A 24590-nucleotide genomic window follows, 5' to 3' on the forward strand; every position below is an offset into this window, starting at 1 on the left:
GAAGGGCAGGGGCGGCCTCCCAGGTGTCTTTTCCCTGGTTCTAGCACTCTGAACAAAACTATCCCCAGGCCACTTCTTGGGGGTGAACTGCTGAGCCGAATCAATTCCAGCGAGAAGACCACACAGGCCTCTGGGAGTCCCGAGAGGGCCGTGGCCTGGATTGGCAGATGAGGAGCAGAGAGCACCATGGAGCAGCTTGACTGGGAAACCAGGGCACTGGGTCAGTCCCCAGATTAATGACTGATTGGAAAGCTTGGGAGAGAATTAACCAGGCCCATTCTCTCATGGCCTCCATCACTGCCTGCCCTGACAGCACTTGCCAGAGACATGGGGCAGCCTCTGCCGTGTACCTGGAGGTGGCTGATCCTCATCTCCCTGAGGTTGGGGTGGGGGTGGGGGGAAGGAAATGGCAGCAAATGGGTCAGCTGTGGGGTAGGGTGGGGCGGAGGGAGAGAGAAGTGGAGGAGGGTTTGGGCTCCTCTGTCTGAACAGTGAAGCCTGACTAGGGGTTCTCTGTTCCCACAGTTGGTTATAAGGCAAGGAATTGGGAAAATCAGCCTAGGTCCCTAGAATGCCAGTAGGCTAGTACAGTTCTAGACCTGAAATACCCCTTGTTCCATATAATCCCTAAAAGGAGCCGACGGTGATGATGATGGCAGCAGCCACAGTCCCTCTCTGTTGGACACTCACTGTTCACCCGCACTGTTAAGCAGTTGCTTGTGGGTGTTTGACCCTTATGGCCACTGCTCAGGGTGGGTGGGAGTATCCCAGTGTTGGGGCTGAGAAACTCGGAGGGGTTGGTGTCTTCTCCCAACCACAGAGAGGGAGGGACAGAGGCAGGGCTTGAACCCAGGCCTCACACAGGAGTCAGGGGAATTAAGTTCCGCGGGGTACTGCACCTCAAGGGCGGTAATACGTGAGAATCGATACAGTGGCAGATACTACAACAAGTAAGTGTGACAGTGGTTAATATTTTTTGTCTGTTTATTCATTCGACAAGTGTATGTTGAGCACCCATGAAACGCCAGGCACTGCGCCAGGTGCTGGGGACCTACCTCTGCAAGATAGGAGCACTGTCTGGGCGGCTGATGACAGGGTGGGGCCAGAGCAGCTAACAGACGTTGTGGTTTGCTACAGCAGTTGCTGAGCTGGGGGGCCTGGGTCAGGGTTGCTGCAGGAAAGAACCGGATGGAGCTGGTCAAGGAGAGCTTCCTAAGAGGGGCTGCCGGTGGGTCCCGAAGGAGTAGGCCTCGGCTGATAGAGGGACATTCCTACTGGCCTGGCCAGGCCAGTCCAAGCCTCCGTGTTCAGGGAGTGATGCAGGAGCATGGGCAAGGGGGGTGGGGCTGGAGAAGGAGCAGGGGCCTGAGCCCGTGGCTGTCTTAGCGCACAGTGGTTATCTTCTGGCAGGGAGTGTCCAGAAGGGCTTTGAGGAGGGTGTTCTCCACAGCAACAGTTAGCCACTGGCAGCTAGGCAGAGGTCTCTGGGGCCCAGCGGGGCAGTCAGCTTCTGGCCAGTCTTGCCCAGCACCACATGCGAGGTATGCAGCACAGTGAATAGGACTTGCGCCAAGCTGCCTGGGCTCAAATCCTGCTCCTTCGATTAATGTGCGACCTGGAGCCAGTTGCTTTCCCTCTGTTGTGTGGTTTCCTCCTCAATTAACTGGGGGTAGGAACAGTACCCGGCTCTTCGGGGTGTTGTGAGGATGTGACGTGTTTGTGTACACAGAGCCTGGTGTGTGGGAAGCGTGGAGGAATGGAGGCCGGTACCGTTGTGATGGACGTGGTGAGCCCAGGGCTCTGCAGCTGTAGCCGAGCTTGGGCTCTGGTGCAGGGCAAGGCCTCTCAGGCTGTGCAACATGGTGGGTGGGCCCTGGCACGTGGACTGACCCCACTCGGTATACAGCCTGCCAGTGGGGGGCATCAGGAAAGCCCCATTTTCTGAGGATGACTAGACTTAGTGGGAAGGATTAAGACTCCAGGTGGCTTTGTCGCTCAGGCCCTAGACCAGCCTGTCTACAGCTCCAGGTCATTTGGGTTAAGCTCCTAATTCTCTCTTCCCATGAAATTTACCTTCCCCGTGGGAAATAAGTGGAGTTATGCCCCTCCCCCACCTTGGCTCCCAAAGGCCTGAGTTTCTTCTGGGGGCAAGGGGGTGGGGCTCGGAATGGGAGCACGGGCCGCGCGCGCACAGCGTGGGAGCAGCCCAGGCGTTCGCCTGGAAGAGATTCTTCGGTGCGGGGCCTAGGGGAGGGCGGGTGGAGGTGGAAGAGGGTATAGGGGATAAATGGCAACGTGAAAAAAGACGATGAAAGGAAAGAAACAGAATAGAAGATACTTAAGCGGGTTGCTGGAGGAAGGGCAAGAACTGCTTTGTGAAGCTGTGTCTCATGGTGCGGGCGGGCCCCTGGGTTTGTTTTGTCTTGTGATAGGCAGTGTGTTTCTGACTGATGGTCATAATACAAAGAAGGAAAGAAAAGGAATTACGTTGCTAAGTTATTCCACTCTTCGTCCAAGGAGCAGCAGAGCGGGCCCTCCTCATTCTGGCTGCAGGACCCTTGCCTGTCTGAGGACAGCACCGGCCCCTGAAGTGGGGTGAAGCTGCGACATAGAGAGTTTCTGGCCCTGGCACAGCACTGGAGTGGGGGGCAGTGGTGAAAACCAGGATTTCTCAGCCACGTGGAAGTTAGACCTAGTGCCAGGGTGTGCTGTTTCCAGCGCCAGGCCTAAAGAGAGGGAGCAGAGAGTAGGATTCATTGTGAGGATGATGGTGGGTGGCAGCTACCTGGGAAAATCCAGCCTGTGGGCCTGGACCCAGTGGTGGGGGGTGGGGGGTGAGGGGCTGTCGAAGTAGCTCCTGGCCAGACCAGCTGCGAACAGTGGTGGGGCGGGGCAGCCTTGGCGCTGGGTGGGTGCGCGGACCTCGGGTGTAGATGGAACAGTCAGGGCTGTATGAAAATGGGTGGCTCCTGCCAAAATGCAGGGATGGGTGCAGCACAGCAGTTACATCTACATTTGAAACAGCCCAAGGGGTGTGTGTGGGTTTTAGAACAGCCTGGCCATAGCCATCCCCCTGCTTCCTCAAGAGGTTGCAGCCAGAAGAGACAACGCCAGGCTGGGGAGGAACACCTGCCTGGAATCTGGGAACCCTGGCCCCAAATCCCACACTCTCACCAGAGCCCGGAACCACATCTGATCCCAAGAGGCAACCATGTGCGCCCCCGGAAACTGAGAGAGCAGCCCTGGTCATGGTGAAATGACCAACCAGCTGGTATGGAAGCGGAAGCTGAGGCTCGGGGGTGTCAGGGGCACCACAGCTCCCCGAAGCCTAGCCAGGCACCATCTCTGTTGTGTCTGAGACCCGTGCTTGTCTCCTGCATCCTCTGGCCTGTTGCAGAGACACCCTGTCGGGCTCCGCAGGTCTGTACGCTTTGTCACTGTTCTCTGCCCAGGGGAGCTCACAGGCACCCCTTGTGAGGTGAGGATTGAGCCTCGCCTGTCTGTCATGTCCCGGCAGGTGCCTGGTGGGTAGTGGAGACCAGCATCTCCCTTACCCTCCAGGATTCAGTCCTGACAATGAACTCTGTCCCATCTCCCAAGGTCACTCAGAGGGCCTGCGGGAATAGCATTGTAGTTTTGTCTCCTCTGTTTCCACCTGCTAGGGAGACCCCCGCATCTTCATGTCCCCCCCTCCCAGGGTCTTGTCACCACAGCCTGGTGCACATTTCTCCCAGTGCCCACTGACACCCAAGCTGCACGGGCCCCAAACAGTGCGTTCTATCCCGTCAGTCTCGTCCCACTTACGCTGTGGCCAACGCCGCCACTGTGCTCATGGCTCCCAGACATCGCTGTCTGTCCCTGTGTCACCGTGCCGCTCATCCTCTTGATGCTGCTCCTCAGAACCCTCCTGCGGCCCATCAGCCACTGGGCCAGTGGAGAGTGTCCCTTCCCTCACCTGCCCCTGACTCCTCCACCTCCAGACGTCTCCATTCCGTGGAACATGAAGAATCGGTGTCTCTGGCCCTTGTTGTTGGGTTAGCAGCTAATTTATTTAGATAGTTTAATGCATGCCACAACAGCCACAGGCTGCTCTTGGTGGTTGCCAAGGTCCTTTCCCAGTGCTGTCACCGACCCCTCCACACAGCCCCACTCTCCTCTTTGGCTAGGTGACCTTTTATCCTGTTTCACTTGGGAGGGCGTTCAGCTGTGTGCACTGGAAATCCGGCACACGGCCTTGTCAAACCGGCGTGCAGTTTTCCCACCTGACAGGCGGTCTGGAGGTGGGCTTTCCGGGGCCAGTTCAACAGCCCCACAGGGCTATGGTGGCCAGGCTCCTTCTGACGTCACCCAGCCTCCCCCAGCGTTAACGGGTTACGTAGACATCACGTGCCCCTACCAAAACTACCAAGTGGACACCGGACAATACCATTGACTCAGCAGGCAGGGCTTGTTTGGGACTTAACCAGGTTTTCCACGGCCATCCTCTCTCCGGTCCAGGACCCAGCCCGCCGCCCTGCACTGCACTGAGATGCTGGGTCTCCGCAGCTCCCTGTCCGCGAGACTTCTCAGTCAGGGAGCGGGAGTTCCACGTGACTTCTCCTGAGTTTTCCCGTTCTCCTGTAATAATTTGGAGGTTATACATTCTATTTATGGCATCTTGGTACCTTCGACATTTTTCCATGTATATTTGACTTCATTACCAGTCCATAATGTCATCGTTCTTCTCTGCTAGAGTGGCTGCTAGAATTCCATGTTTCCATCTCATGATTTACGTAACGAGTCCCTTATTAATGGGCCTTTAGGTGGCTCCCCACCTCTTACGAGTCAAATAATGCTGTAATAAATAACCTCGCACTAATACGTTGTGTTGTTTTGCTCAAGTGGAAGTATAGCTTAGGCTACGGCCTAGAAGGGGTGTTTCTGGGCCAAAGGGAAAGTGCGCCTGTAGTTTGGATAGTTGTAGCTGCGTTAGCCTCTTCAGAGGTTGTGCCAGTTTACCTTTCACCAGGGATGTGAGATTGTTTCCTGTGTGCTTAGCAATGATGTGTTAGCATTTGTTTTAATCTAATCGGAAAAGTGTATTTCCGTGTTGTTTTAATTTGCATTCCTCTTTCATGGATGATGTTGAGTCTCTTTTCATATGTTTATGAGCCAAGGGTATACTTTCTCTATATACATTTTTTATACCTTCGGCGCATTTCACTGTCCACTGCTGGTCTCGTGCTTATGAGTTTGTAGGAGCTATTTTAGAAAAACTAGCCCTTTGTCTGATGAGAGTTGCATACGCTTTTCTCAATTTATTATTTGCTCTTTTCTTCTGGTGGTTTTTTACCATGTAGGAAGTTTACATTTTTTGCAATCAAATTTATTAATCTTTACCCATAATCTTTTAACTCATAAAGTTTTATGGGTTTAGTGTCATTCTTAGCTATTCCTCCATCTCAAGACTGTTTCTGTAGTTCATGTACGTTTGTTTTAACTTTAAAGTCTTTGATTTGTGTGGTTCTTGTCTTGTATAAGGTGTGAGGTAGGGATCCAGCCTAATTTCTCCAGGTGGCTGCTCAGCTTGCCCCAGTGCGCACCGTTTATTGAAGGTTCTACCTTTCCCTGGGACTTGAAGTGCTGTGCTTATAACATATTAAAGTTCCGTGTGTACTTACGGACCTTTGTATTCTCTGTCATTGTCTGTCTATTCGTGCGCCAGTACCACTCTGTTTTGCTTATTGTAACTTCCCCATAGTTCTTTTTATTCCTTCCAGCTAATTCCCTATGGTGTTCGCCAGAGTGGCTCCCCCCAGCCCTTCGCCTTCCTCAAGTCCCATCTTTCACTCTCAGACTGAGACCATTCCACATGAACTTTACCCGCCCCTCACACGCTGCTATGATACGTGTTTGTATTTTCCTCATCCCACGCGCTTGAATCATTCCCCTCCCATCAGTCATCCTGCCTGGCTTCCCCTCCCTCAGTCTTCCCCGTTGTCTTTCTCCGCAGACCTCTCCTCCGTCTATAGCTTCTCTGAGGTCTGTCTACTCTAAAAAACCTCTTCCTGGCTCGGCTACTTTCTCAATCTAGTGTGCTCTTACACAATTCTTTCCCTGGTGTGGTCACCAAGAACTTAATCTCCAGTCACTGTCCCAGCTTCCTTGCTGCCACCAATTCTTCAGAGCCCAGGTTTCCGTCACAGCCACTTGACAGAAACTTGTAAATACACCCTCAGGTGTGGATTTTTTTTAAAGATTTTATTTATTTATTTATTTTTAGAGAGGGGGGAAGGGAGGGAGAAAGGGAGAGAAACATCTATCAGTTGCCTGTCCTAAGGGCCCCAGCCGGGGACTGAACCTGCAACCCAGGCACGTGCCCTGACTGGGAATCAAACTGGCGACCTATTGCTTTACAGGACAATGCCCAACCAGCTTAGCCACACCAGTCAGGGTTTCTGCCAAAACTTGTTTACAAGGTCATTGATGACCTCACAGTCACTGAACCCAGTGGTGTCAGTTTATCACCTTAAAACAGCAGCACTTGAGCTGGTTGACCCCTTCCCCCGAAAGCCAGCCCTTCCTGTGGCTGAGATGCTAGGCTGTCCTGAGTCTCTCTCCTGCCTCCGCCCACCGCCCCATCGTCTGCCCTGGTGCCTCTTCTTCTGTCCTTCCTTGATATGTCACTGCCTCCTTTGGTGACTGAATCCCTTCCTGGGATCAACAAGGATGCCCCCAAAGCTACAGATTTCCAGCTCCCCAGCTCTTAGACTCTAGCGCTGAGTCTCCAAACTGCCTTCAAGAGACCATCTGAGAGGGTACTGTGTCCGTCCAAGCAGGGGAAGGTGAAGTCCTGATGGAGAAGAATGATTACCACCAGGGGTATTAAAATAAAAATACCAGTGTCCAAGCTGTTCTCAAACCAAATTCAGTGAGGATTTGGGGGGATGGGCCCAGACACCCGTATTTATATAAACTCCCCAGGACTACAGTGTAGCCACTTTTGCAAGCCGAGGGTGGGGTGAGAGAGGGAGGAATCTCGGGTGACTCCTGCCTTTTGGCTTTGATAAGCAGGCGGATGGGCGTGTTGGTCACTGGAGTAGGAATTACAGAGGACAGGTTCTGGGGGAAGATGGTGGACCCTTTTGGGATAGGTTGAATTTGAGCTGCCTGAGGACATCCAAGATAAGGGGTTCCACAGATGCTTGAATCCAGTAAAGCAGGTATTTTTTGCTCCTAATCCTTCCAGGCCTGCACTGATGTAGGACAGAGTTCAATTTCACTCCCAGGGCCCAGGCATTGAAGCACATGCCTGCATACAACCCATCTTCCCAGCCATCCCACCAGATCCTCTCTCTCCTACTGCAACCCACTCCCCAGCCAACAGGACCCCCCACCACTCCTCACTGTGCTGCCTCTGAGTCTTTGCTCAAGCTGTGTCCCCACGAGGTGTTCCATGCCCCCGCCCCTGGTCAAGACCCTCCCCCCTCTCGGGGCATCTCCTACTGCTCCCTGCCGGGCAGACACTCCCACAGCACCTCTGGATCTTACCACCTCTGACTGTGGCATTTGTGGGCAATATCTTAGTGGTTGAGGGTGGGAACCGTCTCCTCCTGAGTGATTGTAGACATGGGGGTCACCATCTAGTAGCCCACCTTTGGGAAGATTCCAGGACAGAGTGCGTTTCCCCTTGCCTGATGGCTCTGCCACTGAGGGTCTAGTTGCAGACCCGCTGTCAGTTGTGACTGAGCCCGGCCGGGGATCGTGTCCTTTCTCCATACCCGAACACTCCCTTCACAGAGGGCGGCTTGGAGAGCAGCGATTCTTGGGCGTGAGGACTGGTGGGGCCAGGACAGGGGGTTGGGAGGTGTGATGCCCGTCAGGATCTCCGGGGGGGGGGGGGCTTGGAGCGTTTGAAAGCCCCTGAAGTCACTCTCGTGTGTCTCCTGAAGATTCAGGAACTCGAAGAGCAACGTGTCCCAGAGGAGGCAGGGAAAGGTGGCACAAGGGGGCTCACCCCTAGTTGGTCGATGAAGAGTGCTCTGAGTCCCCCAGACCTGCCGCAAGAGCCCAGTGGGCGGAGGGCGGGAGGGGAAGTGACTTTTATGCAAGGAGAGGAGACCGTGGGGTAGCACCGCAGGGGGAGGTGCTCCTGCTCTGAGGCAACAGAACGGGAACTCCCGTAGGGCCCCCCAGATGGTAGCCCTTAATTCTGGCCCACGCCCACCACCCTCTCATCCTCCTGCCTTCCCCATTGGCCAGGCTGACGGGAACTGCCCTATAGAGGTCCATCTGCGTTCAGACCCAGATGATGCCGGAGCTATGACCTGGCCTGCAGGCGTGGCGCCGAGGGGAAATCAACCATGGAGCAGCCACCGGAGGAAGCCCCTGAGGTCCGGGAAGAGGAGGAGAAAGAAGAAGTGGCAGAGACACAAGGAGCCCCAGAGCTCAATGGAGGACCAGAGCACTCAATTCCTTCCAGCAGTTGCACAGGTGAGGAGGGGCGGGTGGGGACATGCGCAGAGGGACACGGCCAGGTGGAACAGGGAAGCCGGCCTTCTGCACGCAGCCTCGTGGGAGTGCAGAGCAGCAGAGTGGTTAAGGACTGGAGCCAGGCAGCCGGGGTTCACACCCGGCTGTGCTGCTCAGCAGCGGCAGTGCCTCGGGCAAGCCGCCCTCTTCTTCTGTAAGACAGACACAGATCACAGGGGATGTGATGGGTCTGTACGTGGGCTTTTGTGAGAGCGACCTGAACGGGCAGGTGTCACGCGTGTTGTCGTCACCACTCCACTGCCACCACAAGGGAGCTGGGGCCCAGCTGCATTAACAACGAACGCGCTAGGAAGGTCACGTGCCTGTGATTGTCAGGGTCCCTCAAAACGTGCAGCTCAGCCGATCTGCTGCCGACTGTACACCTGGCCGGCTGCTCTGTGATTAGGCGCAATGCTGAGCGGTTCGTGTGAGCAACTGTGATTCTTAATACTTCTGTGCAGCCAGGTTTTAGCTTCCCGTGTCTCACTCGTTGGTTCCCCTGTATCCGTCCGCTGTCGGCCGCAGTGCAGACGGTTTCCTCTGGCACCTTGTACTGCCTGTCCTCCTCCTCCTCCTCCTCCTCGTGAGGTTGTGTCCACCTCTCTGGGCCCTCAGCTTTCCCTGCTCCCTGCCCCATCTTCCCAGCTGCTCTCCTCTCCCTCTACCTGAGTGTGTAGCATCCAGCTGATCCTTGCTGCCTCCCTCAGGGGGACCTCAGGGTCAGGATTTACTGCCAGGAGGGGGCGCCCTGAGCTGGCTGCCGGCTTTAGCTGATGGAGATCCTGGCGGTAGGTGCTGAGTCCGGGCAGAGGAGTAGGCCTGTCTCATCAGGACGGGCCCTGTGCCCGTGGGGAGAGGGAGGTGGATGGTGTCCGAGTTAAATGGGGGACGGGATGCTGTTGACGTAGCCCAGGCTCCTTTCTGGGCCGGCACCTAAGAGAGCCCCAGATCCTTGAGCCACGTTGAACCTGGGGCAAGTCCTGGGGTTTTGCAGAGTTTCTTCCTCTTCAGGGCACATGGTGGGGCAGAGTGAGGGGAGAGCTGTCACGCGGGCCCTCTGACCCCACCCAGGCACCCCAGAGTGACCAAAGGGGCTTATGCGATTTTAGGACCCAAAAGAAGGTATTCCCGATCCCCTAGGGCACAGGTGGCAAACACAAGGCCAGAGGGCCGAATCCAGCCCCCTCCAGCTTGTTCTATCCAGCCAGGCACCTTGTTTCTACCCAGCGGAACTCTCCCTTAACTATTAAGGAGTAAGTTACATTTATACAGTCCTAAAGTTACATTGGGCCCTTCGAAGGCAGCCTCGAGGCTGATGTGGCCCCTGGTGAAGATGAGTGTGACACCCCTGCCCTAGGGCAACCTCCCCCTTGTTGGCTGGCTGCTGGCTGGGGTGGCTTTGGAGACCCAGCCAGGAGAGATCCGTCACTCATCGGTAATAGCATACTGTTCTGAGCGTGACACAGGTGAGGAGGGTCAGGACCCAGAGGGAAGACCCTGGGGGCTAAGGATGAGCAAGTGATGTTACTGAGGACATCAAGAGACAGTGAAAGGGGAGGGAGGCAGGGTTTGTGGCCTCACTGCCTGCCCTGGCCCACCCGCCCCTGCATCTGGGCCCAGGCACATGGGAGTTGCCTGAAGGCTAAGGTCCTATCCTGGGGTTTCCTACAGACCCTGTGGGGACCACCTTCCCAAGTGACGCTGCTGTTCACAAGCAGAGCAGAGCGTGGCGCCTCGGCGCAGGGGCAGGGCCAGTTGGGCACAGTGGTGGCATCTAGGGAGTTTTATTGGTGAGGTTTAGGGCACGTGGGGAGATGTCTGGGGAAGAATTTGCCCGGCCACCCGTGTTTGATAGATTCCATTTATCAATAAATCAGTGAAGTGGGGGTAGAAGGACTTCCTTGTTCGGTAATTTAAAAAGGAGGGTTAACACAGTCACTACACGTTAAAGCCACAGTATATGAAAACTTCCCACAAAGTCTACAAGACGAAGCACCCAGCAGAAAGATGGAAGCAGGCAATGCTCAGTAGGACACGTACAAACAGCTAGAAGACACGAAACGTTTCTCAGTGCGCTCATCGATCCAAGAAGATGTCCCCAGGTGAGGTGGGCAGGGAGGACGGTGTCGGCCGGAGCGTGAGGACCTGGCCTCCGGCTGCTGTGGGGAGTGGGCAGCTTGGCAGTGGCCAGCACTTCCAGTGTGCGTTCCTTCGGCCCTGCAGTCTTCTCCTAGGAGCGTGTGCCCTGTAAACACTCGCTCACTGTGCAGGCAGATGTCCGCACGTGCTTCCCTCAGCAGAAGAGTGGAGCGTGCCTGTCTGGGGACCGGGTCTGTAAGCTGTAGTAGAGCCACATCGAGGAACATTCCCATCATTAAAGGGGAAGGTGGGTCTGTACGTGCTGACAGGGAAGTAAGTGCCTGACAGGTTGCGGTCCCATTGTTTAAGAAGCCTCCGGTGCCCGAGAAGGCGCTAGGGGCGTGGACTCAGAGGAGGGGCTGTGGGTGCAGAGGGTCTGTCGTAAGACGCTGGACGCCCTTCTGTATTTTTCCCAACAAGCCTGGAATACTCCCGTACTGTAAAAAGCAATTATATTGCTTTTATTTTAAAAGTTAAAAAAATAAAAATTTAAAAAGCCTGGCAGGTGAGGGGTGCTGGAGACAGTGCCTCCTTCTGTCTGTGTTGGGGATCACACACGCCAGGGCACGAGTCCCAGGCCAGCCCTGTGAGCTGCGGCCCTCACCAGGCCACAGTCCTTCACCTTCAAAGGCTGCATCCTGCCCTCCTCAGGGGCCAGCCAGGTGAGAAGTACGAGGTGCTGTCTGACACAGCACAGGTCTGAGCACCTGCCAGTCCCCTGCCTCACCCCATTGCTTTCTGACTTTGACCTCTGAGTCCCCTCAGAGACCCGTGCGGATGGATGCAGCTCGAGCCTGAAACAGCAGGAAGGCTGCACAGTTTGCTGCCCTTGACACTCCAGAGGCTCTGCACTGACAGGCATCTCCGTGCCCAGCCCCACAACTGCCGACCCCTCCTCCTCTCCCACTGGGAGGCGGGCAGGACAGGCCCCGCCGTCAGCACTCAGCATCGAGGGAACTCACGCGGCTGGCGTCCCCCAGCTGGGTAGAGGGAGAAGGGGCAGGGGCAGCTGGAGCTGGTGCTCACAGCCCACTTCTGTCTTCGTCCCCTCCTGCGCTGGTGATAGAGGTCCCAGTCACCCTGACAGAGAGGCTGGGGGCCTGAGCATGGGGCTGAGAAGAGGAAGTGTCCTTCCTCTTGGCCTCGGCAGCTCCTCTCACTCAGCAAATGCTTGGTGGGTATCCAGGCAGCCATTCAGTGGAGGACCAGGCTGGGTAGCTGCCCCGAGGAGCCCAGAGTCCTGCAGAGCTGGCCCTGGCTTCAGAAGCTGTTTGCCTGTGGGGCTCTGCCAGCAAAGTAAATAAGAAGGCTGCCCTCCTGGCTCCCCTCGCAGCTCTGACAGCAGCACGCCTCTAGCGATGGAGCCGGAGAGGCCAGCACTCTCAGCCACGCACAGTGACGTCCGCAAGGTCAACAGTGTGTTTACTGAACTTGAAATCAGAGATCCCTCACTCTGAGGGTGAGGGGGCTAGTGTTTACGCTGAGTCCAAACAATGAGTAACGGCACAGTGTCGTCCTCAGCAGTGACCTGTCTTGTTTATGATGACCACAAATTATTGATCAGTAGCAGTGAGCTCGTGCTTGTATGTATGGGACGTTGTAGAGTGCAGGGGGTTGGGTCCGAATCTCACTTCGCCACTGTGTTAAGGTTCTCTAGGGAAACAGAACTAATAGGCTGTGTGTTGTGTGTGTGTGTGTGTGTGTGTATTTATAGAGAGAGGGAGAAAGAAGGAGAGAGAAACAGAGAGAGATTGGGAGATTTGAGGAATTGGCTCAGGCATTTGTGAGGGCCGGCAAGTTGAAGTTCTGTCGGACAGGCCAGCAGGCTGGACATCCAGGGAAGTTGATGTTGAAGCTCAAGTCCAAATGCAATCTGGAGGCAGAATTCCTTCTTCCTTTGGGAGGCCTACTTACATGATGGAGAGTGATGATTTAAATGCTAATTCCCTATAAAAAAAGCCTTCACGGCAACATCTGTCCTGGTGTTTGACCAAACACTGGGCACCGTGGGCACCACGGCCTGGCCAGGCTGACACACAGAACTAGCCGTCAGAGTCACTGTCAGCGTGTAGCCTTCTGAGCCTCCCTTTTCTCCCCTGTAAAATGGGGGTAAGAAGACCTGCTGGAAGCGCTGTTTTGAGGTTCACGAGATTACTAACGTAAAGTCCGGTGGAGTGCCTAGCACGTAGCAGGCACGCGCTAAAAGAGAGAGGCGATTGGTGCAGACACACAGCCTTTGCAGGAAAGTCAGGTTTAGGTCCCACCGTGTATAGGCAGGTGACCTTGGGCAGACCCCATAACCACACGGAGCTTCAGTTTTCTCATCTTTGTTTCCATGGTGCAGTACTGTCTTCCAGAGTGACCTGAAATGATACTGACAGGCATAGACACTTGTAGCGTGTTTGGCATTTAGTGGGCGGCCCATAAAGGCTGGTCCTTTCTCCTCCCCTCTCGGGGGTAGTGAAGGTGGGAGATATTTGGGGGGCAGGGTCAGGCAGCATGTGGCTAGAGTATCAGCGGCCGCAGGGCTTGTGGCCCACGTGAGGGCCAGCAGGGTGAGCAAGTGCATTTCCTGGGAGCAGAGGAGGGTGCCGGGCTGGCTGCAGAGAGTGGTTGTGCAGGCAGACGGCCTTTGAATGGCAAGCTCAGGCTCCCTTCCAGCTGGCATGTGGAGGGGCACCGAGGCAGGGGCTGCCAGTGTGCATGAGGGCCTCGGAACCCCACTCTCCCACTAGGAGCTCCTGGGACCTAAGGGGGCCTTCAGAGCCTGGTCCCTAGAATGGGGCCACCCTACCACCATTGCTTTCGGGATGTGATGGAGATTTGAGGGTAAACCCTTAAGCCAGGTGGTTAATCAGGGAGAAACAGAACCTTTATCTTTGGAAAACTCACCCCCACGCTACCACCACTTCAGTATCCCCAGTACACCCCACAGCAAAAGCTGTCCCTGTGGCATATACACACTTCTGCTCACCGCAGCACCTCCCCTGCCCTGCCTCTCTCCGCCCTGTGTATCAGTTACTAGTGTTTTCTCATTCCCCTCAAATAGGCAGGGGCTGCCCTTATCACCGAGACTGCCAGGCCTCTCCGACTGCTTTCAGGCTCAGCAGCCTGCTCCTGTCCACCCCCTGGGCGGGACATGTCCTGGGTCCCCCACCAACTGGGGCCCTCTGGGACTCCTGCCCCGGTTCTCTTCTCACCATCTAGAGCTCTGGCTGACTAAGTGGCTAGTAGGGCTTGGGCATCTGGGCTTCTTCCAGGGTTTGAGCCAGGGGCCAGCAGGAGGCCAGATGACGTGAGTGGGGGCTGGGTCTTGTCCTGGGGGTGCTCCAGGCCTCATCAGCAGAGAGACATCCCCTCCACGCACACACACACCTTGGGTTTCCGTCTCTCCCCCCAGCTGTGCGGGGAGAGAGACAACCAGAAGGAAGAGGAGGCAAGGACGGCCCCTGCCTGGGTGGGCGCACCACTGGGAAACTGCAGGATTTTCTAGTAAGTGTCACCTGGACTTACAAGGGGGGACCCAAAAAGCCCGGGGTTTATCGTCTGGAGGGCGGCCCCTTGTAGTACCGGCTTCCTCCACTAGGTGAGTGTCCTAGGAACCCATCTGTATCAGTGTACCAGCTGGTGTTGGGAGAGGCTGCATTCAGCTCCAGTGAATTATTTTTTTGGAGACTTTCGATGCATTTGCCTATTTCATAGCGCACCTGCCCACAGCACACTGAGTGTTCAGCAGTTTTGGACCAAAAATGGCATGACCCCCATGCTCCTCCCTCCCTATTCACCCAGCCTCGCCCTGAGCGATTTTCTTTTTTTGTTTCCTGGGATGAAAAAAGTCCTCAAAGAGAAGTGTTTTGCTGATGTGGAAAAAGTGAGACAAAAAAACGGCAGGAGCACTAAAAGGCATCAAAATCGACGAGTTCAAAAACTGTTTTGAGCAGTGGGGAAAAAATCCCAATAGGTGTATTGATTGCATCAAATGGAGAGTACTTTGAAAGTGACTCGAGTTTAAACGTGTAAGAATAAATAATTTTTTGTAAATAAATTCTTGGTTTTTGGGGGTCCCCCTCATAAGCTGATATTTACACAGCACTTCCAAGTTCCAAGAGCTTCCTCTGTATTAACTCCCGCGTGCCTCACAGTGAGGTGGCTCTGAGACAGATGCCATTGCCATCCCTCTTTGACAGAGGAGAAAACAGGCACAGAGGGCAAGGCTGGGTGTTGAGCCCAGGACACTGATTGACGTCGGGCTGCATGGCTCCTGAGCCGCATTCTTCCGTGCCTGCCGTCTTGGGGCGCCTGGAAGCCAGCTTGGAGGTCATCCAGAGCACTCACCCTTGAGCTAGAGAGGGGAGCGGTCACTTCCCCTGACCACCTCACGCCTGGGTGATGGCTCCTTCACAGCCCTGCACCACCCCGCCTGCCCCTTGCCCTGCCAGCGTGGCCACTGGCCGCGGTGTGCTGTATTTTCTTACCTCGGCTAATTGAGGGCTGGGGCTGGGCCCTGCGCTGCACACAGCAGGTGCCCATCAGATGTCTGCTGAGTGAGTGGAAAGAGAGGGCGGCATTGCTGCATGCAGCCCCAAGAGCACCCAAGGGACTGATGCCTGCTGAGCCCCGAGAGGAACGAGGAAGCGCTGAAAGGTGGGGACACTGCGGTGACTGGTCCCTGTGGAAGGGGCTTGGAGATCTAAGGGGAAAGTGCCCGTGCACACAGACCATGTGGACGGGGGAGGAAGTGCCGGGAACCCCCTCGGCCAGCATCTGCGCAGGTCTCTGCACTGGGTCTCTGCGCTGCCTGGTCTTCTCCCAGCAACTGGGACTGTGACTTCCACTGCCCCAGTTTACTGCCTCCAGGAGTGGCAGCTCCCTCCAGCCAGGTGGTGCTGGGGCCAGGACGCCCTGGCAGCTTGAGGGCCCCTTGTTCCACAGTCACCGAGTGTCAGCCCTGTGGCCCTTACGTTCCAGTGGGGGGCACCAGAACTGCATCAACACACAGGCCCAGGTGGTGGCAAAGGCTGTTGAGCAGCCCTGGCTGGTGTGGCTCAATGGACTGGGCATTGTCCTGTAAACCAAAAGGTCGTGGGTTCGATTCCCAGTCAGGGTACATGCCTGGGTTGTGGGCCAGGTCCCTAGTTGCGGGTATGTGAGAGGCAGCCACACATTGATGTTTCTCCCCCTCTCCTTCTCCCTTCCTTCCCCTCGCTCTAAATAAGTAAAATCTTTAAATTTACAAAAAAAAAAAAAAAAAAAAAAAAAGGGCTACTGAGCAGTCCAAAGTGGCCTCCCCCTCCCAGGCCACAGTCTCAGAGCCCACTCTCCCCTCCCCCATCTGTAGACTGGGGTGGGGGGCAGAGCACACCCCTTGGATGACTGGAGGCTGGGAGCTAAGGCTTTGGCACAGGGCAAGCCGTTTTAGGAACCAGGGACTTTTGTTCCCCCTGCCCTCATCTGGGTCCTCTGCTGTGGTCTGGTGCTTATGCTCTCCTGTGTCCAGGATGGGGGCCTGGCAGAGACAGGAGGCTTTCCCTCTGACCCCCCTGGCACCTCAGGGGAGTGGGGGGAGATGTGGGAGAAGAGGAGTGCACTTTGGAGGTTACTCCGTGATGAGGAAAATTGGCTTTTTTGCGGAGCAGAAAATGTTAAGTCTGGGCTTATCGCCATGGCTGTGTCCTCCTTAGAGCTCTCCACTCTAAGCCACGGATTCTCTGGTTTGGGGTTCCGACCCTGCCCCCAAGGGGGTTGCTCAGTCAGCAGGGAAGAGAGCAGAGAACAGCAGATAGGCAGGCAAGCACGCAGAGGCAGGACAGCCAGCTCGGGTCATGCAGCCCTGGGCTGGCAGTCAGGAGACAGGGGTTCAGTGCAGGTCCCCTTTCCAAGGGAGGCACTCACTTCTGAGTGTCCAAGGCAGAGATTCAGAAGAGGCTCCCAGCAGTTCTTACTAAGTCCTCTGACACGGTATGTATGCCCTGAAGCCATTGCCACGGCCAACTGCTTTCCTGCTAACACTCAGCACCTGGTTCAAACATCTGCACATTTAATTGAAAAACACTCGTGGAAATGGAGTGTGCTGCCCAGTCAATGTTGACTGATACCTACGCTCTTTCTACATGAGCAAGTTTCGTGGGAATGAATTTGAGTTTCTTGGGAGATCCTTGCAGGGGTGTCTAACCTTTTGGTGTCTCTGAGCCACACTGGAAAGAAGAGTTGTCTTGGGCTTCATGTTAAATACGTTGTGGCACGTAATCACAAAAAGAGTCTCATAATGTTTTAACTAAGTTTACGATGTTGTGTTGGGCCGTATTCATAGCCATCCTGGGCCATGGGCCGGACCCCCTGCCAGCATCTCTGGAGTCCACGCACGAATCAGATCTCCCAGGTGGAGGGGGTTCGGCAGAGGTCTGCACCCTGCCTTCTGCACAGAACACATTCCACACGACCACGACAGGGCCACTTCCTAAGGACAATCTAAAGAGATTCTGTCTGCTTGCTCCCCCTTGCCCTCCCCCACCCCAGACACAACCATCCCTGCACACCCTTTCCTCCCCAAGGGTGTGTTCAGCCCAGGAAGGCTCTGACCCACCCCAGGTAGTAGCAGCCACCATTTCTGGAGCACCTGCTGCGGGTCAGCTCTGGGGGAGTGCTTGGGAGACTTCACCACCCCCCCGAGACGCTGCTCTAACCCACATTCTGGATGAAGAAACTGGTCCTCAGAAAGGCTGCCTTCCACAGCCACGCAGCTCTTGGCCGAGCCGAGGGCGGTGAGATGAGGAGCGCGGGCCCAGCCCGGCAGAATGTGAAGCCCCCTGCACTGTGTCCGCAGACCTCTCCGGGAGCTCCTCCCCCTCCTCACTGCTGGACCAGCTGCAGACGGGCAGTGACGGGGCTTCGTGTGGCAGCCTCAACATGGAGTGCCGCGTGTGCGGGGACAAGGCATCGGGCTTCCACTACGGCGTTCACGCGTGCGAGGGGTGCAAGGTATGGGCAGCGGGGGGTGCCGGCCTGCGGGGCTGTGGTCATATGGTAAGTTAACCTGCCATAAAGGCCTTCCCTGCCGAGGGGTCAGGTCTCTGAATATACCCGCTGTAGACTGCCTGCCTGGGCAACAGGCAGGGTCTGGGGCCCATTCCAAGCCCCCGCTGTGGGTCCTGCTTCAGAGGGGGTTCCCATGTCAGGGCTGCCCTGCCTGCCACCTCCAGCACTGATCCAGCCACTTACCTGGGCTCCCTGGGCTGCGTGCGCCCCCTGGGGAGCTGGCTGGAAAAGACAGGTGAACCCACCCAGGGGCTTGGGCTGAGGCATCTTCCTGAGCCTTCCCAAGGTTGGGGGTGTCTGCACTTCAAAGCCTGAAGGGAGCTCTTTGGGGGGGGGGGGAGAGAATCGTTACATTTATTTTTTCAGTGGTGCTTTTGAGTTCTTCCTCGTAAGTGCACACCCATCAAAATTTCACATTACTTTATTAAACCTAGAAAAATACATAGAACCAGTTACATTTAGGAATAAATCAAGTTAGTCACGATACAGCTTTGTTACCAAATTAACAGAGAAGCATTTAAAGGAAATGTGGCGTATTATTTTTAACTATTTCAAAAAAGAAATTCTGGGATAATATTCCTGATGAGCATAGATGTATGTGTTGTTTACCTCCCTTCTACTCCCTTCCAAAAAAATGCCCCACTCCTTCCAAATTTCAGGAATTTTACATCTTGCATGCACAGTGGGGTCCCCACTAGGCAGCAGGACCCTCAGGCTTTCCCTTCCCTGTGGTTTTTCCTCCCCTGCGCACCGTCCCTCAGGGCTTCTTCCGACGGACAATCCGCATGAAGCTGGAATACGAGAAGTGCGAGCGGAGCTGCAAGATCCAGAAGAAGAACCGCAATAAGTGCCAGTACTGCCGCTTCCAGAAATGCCTGGCGCTGGGCATGTCGCACAACGGTGAGAGGCCACCTGGGGCAGCACAGGCTGCTGGCTCCACGCAGCTTGGAGCCAGTTTCAGGGAGCCCCGAAAGGGGGCGCCCTCAGCTGTGCCTGGCACGCTGGAGGCACTGCCAGATGCCAGCTGCTGACCTTGCTGTTCCGCACCCTGAGTCTTGGAGCCAGTACAAGCCCAGCCCAAGATCTGCCTTCCCCAGACTGCCCGGTGTCCACCATGGGCCCCAGGTCAGGGCAGTCACCGCCTCTCTGGCCCCGAGGGAAGTGGGCACTGACCCCCGCCCCAGCGCTTGTGTCCTGTTCCCTTCCTAACGAGTGCAGTTTTTAAGTGCTTACGAAGTGAATTATTTAATTGTTCTGGTACGCCAGTGAGATTTAAGTGCCAGCCCCGTTTTCCTAATGAGAACAGAAGATGAAGAGCCTGCCTGGAGTCACAGGGCCGGTCGGTGAGCTGGGCGCAGGCCCAGCCGTTGACGCCGTAGGCCGTCTCCCCACCTGCCGCGCGCGTGCCTCCTCCCTCCTGGCCGGTGCGGGGCAGTCACTCTGAGTTAGGGCCTTTGTGTGCTGTGCACTGTGAAGACGGAGTCCTGCACCCCTAGAGCTCACATCCCGGAGGGGTTCCCCAACATTCCAGCTTGCTGCCTCCAGAGCTTCTGAGGGCCCTGGGCTAAAATACGTGTCTCCGTCTTTGGCCTGTGCACCTGTACAGGGATGAGTAGGTTAGAGGGGCTGGCACCTGTGTGGACTCCTTGACGACTATCCCCCCGCTCCCCATGCAGCCATCCGCTTTGGCCGGATGCCGGAGGCCGAGAAGAGGAAGCTGGTGGCAGGGCTGACGGCGAGTGAGGGGAGTCAGCTCAACCCGCAGGTGGCTGACCTGAAGGCCTTCTCCAAGCACATCTACAGCGCCTACCTGAAAAACTTCAACATGACCAAAAAGAAGGCCCGCGGCATCCTCACTGGCAAGACCAGCCACACGGCGGTGAGTGTCACCGCCCTGGCTCCGGGCCCCGCGGCCGCCTGCCTAACTCCTGGGAGAACCAGACCCCTCGCTCCCCACCTCCACTGCACAGCCAGGGGCTCTGGGGAGCACATGGGCGGGGTCCCCGGGGCCTGGCCTCTAATGGGGCCTGGTTTTCAGCCCTTTGTGATCCACGACATCGAGACCTTGTGGCAGGCGGAGAAGGGCCTGGTGTGGAAGCAGCTGGTGAACGGCCTGCCGCCCTACAAGGAGATCAGCGTGCACGTCTTCTACCGCTGCCAGTGCACCACGGTGGAGACCGTGCGCGAGCTCACCGAGTTCGCCAAGAGCATCCCCAGCTTCGGCAACCTCTTCCTCAACGACCAGGTGACGCTTCTCAAGTATGGTGTGCACGAGGCCATCTTCGCCATGCTGGCCTCCATCGTCAACAAGGATGGGCTGCTGGTGGCCAACGGCACTGGTTTTGTCACCCGTGAGTTCCTGCGCAGCCTCCGCAAGCCCTTCAGTGATATCATCGAGCCCAAGTTCGAGTTTGCTGTCAAGTTCAATGCCCTGGAACTTGACGACAGTGACCTGGCTCTCTTCATCGCGGCCATCATTCTGTGTGGAGGTAAGTGAGGGTGGGGCCTGTGGGCCGGCCCCGAGGAGGGCGCCGAGCCTGAGCACGGGCCACAGGGTGGCATCTGTGTGTGACGGTGGCATCTGTGTGACGGCAGTGGGTCTTACGAGGCACCACCCGTACACGGGGCCAGCTCTGTCTTACGTAGGTGCAGATGAGACAGGAAAAGGACCAAAGGGACGCGCACCAGCATGGCGGTAGGGGCTGTGTCTGGTGGTGGCAAAGTTGTCTGTATTTTACCAACATTTTCTGCTCCAACACAGTAATTGTAATAATACAAATCATGCTGACCGCGGCCGAGAGCGAACCAGGCCCAGTCCTAGCTCCTCTTCCTAGCTGGTGACTCATCTGACCCTCACCACCTCCCTGTGCACAGGCACTTCTGTACCCCGGGTTACAGGGGAGGAATGGGCCAGGGGCGGGGGGCCTGCCTGGAGCCCCGTCACGGGCCCAGGAGGGCCAGGGTGTGGATCAGGCAGTGAGTCTCGTAACCGTGACGCTGTGCTGGCCGGTCAGAAAAACGGGGGGTCAAGGATGCTCAGCGAGCTGATCGCTGGCAGGACGGGGCTAGGGCTGCCACAGCAAGGAGGCGTACTCCCCCTGAGCCAGGTCCCCCACACAGGGTGGGCTCGGGGAGCTCCTCTGTCCTTCTGAGACCCCCTGGAGTGTGCCCGCTCCCTCCCACACCTTTGCCCTGTGTCCCCACAGACCGGCCAGGCCTCATGAACGTGTCACAGGTGGAGGCCATCCAGGACACCATCCTGCGCGCCCTCGAGTTCCACCTGCATGCCAACCACCCCGACGCCCAGTACCTCTTCCCCAAGCTGCTGCAGAAGATGGCGGACCTGCGGCAGCTGGTCACGGAGCACGCCCAGATGATGCAGCGGATCAAGAAGACCGAGACGGAGACCTCGCTGCACCCCCTGCTCCAGGAGATCTACAAGGACATGTACTGAAGGGCTCACCCGGGCCTCCAGGAGCCGAGAGCCAGGGGCAGGTGGACAGCGCAGGGACAGGGCCCCCGAGGGCTCGGCTAGTGCTGCCGCCCGGGGCAGCGGGGTCACACCCTCATGTGATCAGACCCACGCCTCGCTCCCCATTTCCCCTTCCTCCCTCTCCCTCGTTCTCAGTTCCTCTTTCTTCTCTGATGTCTTTGCTCTTTCTCTCCCTTCCCATAGCTTTCCCTTTTCCTTCCTCCCCGTTCCCGTGTGTGTGCCTCTTTCTCTTTCTCTTTCTCTGAGACAGTTTGTGTTTCTTCACCAGCAGCGTAGAACAGAGCCTCCGCTTTCGCCCCTGCCCCTGGTGGGAAGGGAGTGGGGCCTGCCCTCCGCACCCACCATCACCTGCAGGGGTAGGGGCTCGTTCTGCCCCTGTCTTCACAGCAAGGACTTGAGCCATCCAAAGAAACACTACGCCCTGGGCCCAGCTTCCTGGGGAAGCTGAACAGCACCTGGGCTGACTCAGCAGTGGCCCTCGAGTCACTGGGTCCCTGCCCCGAAGGCCAGGATGCCTCCCTGAGACTGTCTGCCCTCCCAAGGCTGAGGCTGGCACCCCCGAACCCCTCCAGCCCCGCCCACACCAACACGCTTTTTGTTCTTTTCACCTGTCTTCCAGGCCAGTGTTGCTGATGGCCCCTGCGCTGGCTGCTGGGGGACCAGTCCCCAGCCTGGAAGGAGGTGGGTTCCCTGCAGGTGGGGGCCCCACACCCCCATGAAGAGGAGCGAGTCTCAAGGGAGGTGGAGGTTGGTGGGGAAGCAGTGAGCAGGCCTGGGGGTCGGCCCTCCATCAGCACTCGCCCACTCACTGGTCTGCAGCAGCCTCGGCCTGCCTATCGGGGCCATGGCTGTCCCCTCCCTCCCCAGGGCCAGGCCTGGCCTCACACACGACAGTTCCTCTGTCCAGGCAGGGGACGCTCATGCCCCACACACTCCTGGAGCTGCCACTCCAGCACAAGCACTGAATTCACTTTATCTGCAGGTCCCCCCCACCCAGGCAGGTGTGCGCCCAGAGGGGCCTGCAGGTGGGCAGGCAGAGCTGTGCCCATTCCCAGGGCTGGGCCAGATCTCTGGTCGGCAGCAGTGCCCTGTGAGTGAGCCCAGCACCTGCTCACAGGGGAAGGTGCCAGGGATGAACTGAGCCTGTTTATTGAGACATCCGCCTGTCCCGGCAGCTCTGCTGCCCTCCCCTTCCCGGTATTCAGCCCAGCTGGTCACCTGGAACCCTCCCTGCACAGCCCCTGGTGACGGGGTCCTCTGGGCCCTGCCCCTCCCCTCCCCTCCTGGATGCCCTCAGTGCCGCAGACAAGGGGCCGAAGCACAGCCTGCGTGCTGTCTGAGCAGGAGGGCAGGGCCCGGGCTGCCCTTGTGGGGAGGGACTGACTAGGGTCTCTGAGAACCTGGGGTTAGAGCCCAGGCTTCCTGGGTCCTGTCTGGTCCTCCTTGGAAAGGGGCCTTTCTGTCTGACTGCAGCCCATGGGCAAATGCCCTAGAGAGAGGACAAGCCCCGGGTCTGTCCCTGCCGGTGCTGTGGCCCTCCTGCCCCAGGAGCGCTCCCTGCTGGCAAGATTCTTCCCTCTCCCATCCCACCCGCGGCTGACCAGGGGTGTGGGCCGGGGGTCCCCTCCCGCCTTAGTGCTGAGAGTACAGCTCTTCTCAGTGTCTGAACAATCTCCAAAATGGAAATGTATATTTTTGCTAGGAGCCCCCGTTTCCTGTGTTTTTAATATAAATAGTGTACACAGACTGGTGGAACTTTAAATAAATGGGAATTAATTATTTAAGAGTTGACTTAGGCTGACTCAGTTCTCCACGTGTTTTTCCTGGGGGGGTTGATGTGTCTTTTCCTCCTCCGTATCCGCGGCACAAAGGAGGAGACAGTTGGGCAAAGGAGACTGGAGTGCCGGCAGATTCTGGCCTGTGGGAGCTCCCTGTCTTTCCCCCGCGCTCCTCTGCTCACTGCTGCTCTTCCGTCAGCAAGGGCTGTTTCTGCATTGCACAGAGGAGATGCACCCCTGCCCTGCGGGGGTTGGGGGTACGAGGGCAGGAAGGCACTCTGACAAACCAGGCCTGCGGGGAGGGTCTCTGAAGGGCCTCAGAGAGGCTGCTCCCCCTGGGCCTTGAGTGGGGTGTGGGCTTTGCAAGCCCACAGCCTGTCATTCACTGTCAGTTTGGTGCCCACACAAGCAATCAGGGTTTTCCTCCTTAGCCAACACCCCAGTTTTCTCCTTTACTTCCCGGGGTGCCGTCTCCACAGAGGCTCCAGGGAACCCAGCCCTTGGCAACCAGGAGGCTCGGCTGCAGCGTGAAGCAAGGTCAGGCTGTCTCGGTGTTTGTCGCGCCAGAAAACACTCACTGCTAAATATTCCAAAATGAGACAAGTTTGCTCCAGGCAATCGTTACAAAAATATCGAAAGGACTGAAAGACCTAGGCATTGGTAACTGCGGGAAGCCACTCTCACCCCCAGGGCTGGATGGAAAATGTTATCAAGAGGCCACCAAGGCTAAAATACCCACCAACACTGCCGAAACCCAGGAGCCCAGGCCCCACCTGCTGGTTTGACTAGAAGCAGTTCATGCTCACTGTGCGTCTCGTACAGTTTGGGGCCGAGGGACTGTCTCCCTTCTTCCTGTCTTCCGGTCTTCCAGTTCCTTGCCTGTACCTCCCACTGGAAAAAAAAATAGCTAAGGGAGGCTAGGGAATGTAGTTTGCAGACTCCCAGCCTGTGTGGAATGGAGGAGCAGGTGGAAGAGCCAATAGCCAGCACATAGAGTGCGAAGTTGACACAGAGGCCCGAGGGGAGGCTCACAGACTAAGGTGGTGGTCAGGTCTGAACCTGGCTCCGTGGCGCAAGGCCAGTGCTCCTCCCAGTGCTCCTCCCAGTGCTCCAGAGATAAAACGGCACAAAGTAACGTAACTCAGTTCAGAGAGGGGAAGCTAAGGGTCGGCACCAGTGTTCTGTTGCTACCTGGCACCTGCCGTTACCATCACTAAGGGATATTCTATATGAAGCACCTACTGTGTACCAGGCATTGTGTGTGCATCCCCTCCAATTCGTCACAACCCTACGAGCAGCACAGTGACAGCACAGAGCCGCCTGGGTCACTCAGCCAGGAAGGGGCAGCTCAAGGTCTGCGTGGATCCAGGGCCTTGGGCTTTCTGCTTCCTACCCAGGGGACGATCGGTAGAGTCACCTGGTCTCTTTTTCATGCTCAGGACAAATGAATCAAATATTTAGACTAAAAAAGAAGAAAGCAAACCTTAAGAGAATTAAAATATACCATCTTTGCAATACTTTTACAAAATGCTTAGGAAATAAAAAAGTAAAGAAAAAAAAAAGGAAGAAAGGAAGGAAAAGAAAAAGGGGCCTGTCCTGACTGGTGTGGCTCAGTTGGTTGGGTGTTGTTCTGC

At 56.5% G+C, this 24590-nt stretch overlaps 1 protein-coding gene across 8 annotated transcripts in view; it reads left to right on the top strand.

Annotated features, from left to right (window-relative positions):
• Positions 1-22638, top strand: part of PPARD (peroxisome proliferator activated receptor delta) — an 83861-nt gene extending 61223 nt beyond the window's left edge. For 5 of the 8 annotated variants that reach the window (XM_045193041.2, XM_045193040.2, XM_053913672.2 and 2 more), the window contains 7 exons: positions 8242-8472; positions 17474-17628; positions 18447-18585; positions 19362-19564; positions 19724-20174; positions 20892-21132; positions 21798-22638. In XM_045193041.2, coding sequence (XP_045048976.2) covers positions 8343-8472; positions 17474-17628; positions 18447-18585; positions 19362-19564; positions 19724-20174; positions 20892-21132; positions 21798-21897 — 1419 coding nt within the window. In that variant the 5' untranslated portion in view covers positions 8242-8342 and the 3' untranslated portion in view covers positions 21898-22638. Of the gene's footprint in view, positions 1-8241; positions 8473-17473; positions 17629-18446; positions 18586-19361; positions 19565-19723; positions 20175-20891 lie in introns of all 8 variants that reach the window. The other 3 variants (XM_024557629.3, XM_071219689.1, XM_053913674.2) reach the window with 2 other exon arrangements.
• Positions 22639-24590: the final 1952 nt, after the last annotated feature.

The sequence above is a fragment of the Desmodus rotundus genome, chromosome 11 (assembly GCF_022682495.2).
Source record: "Desmodus rotundus isolate HL8 chromosome 11, HLdesRot8A.1, whole genome shotgun sequence".
Classification (NCBI taxonomy): Eukaryota; Metazoa; Chordata; class Mammalia; order Chiroptera; family Phyllostomidae; genus Desmodus; species Desmodus rotundus.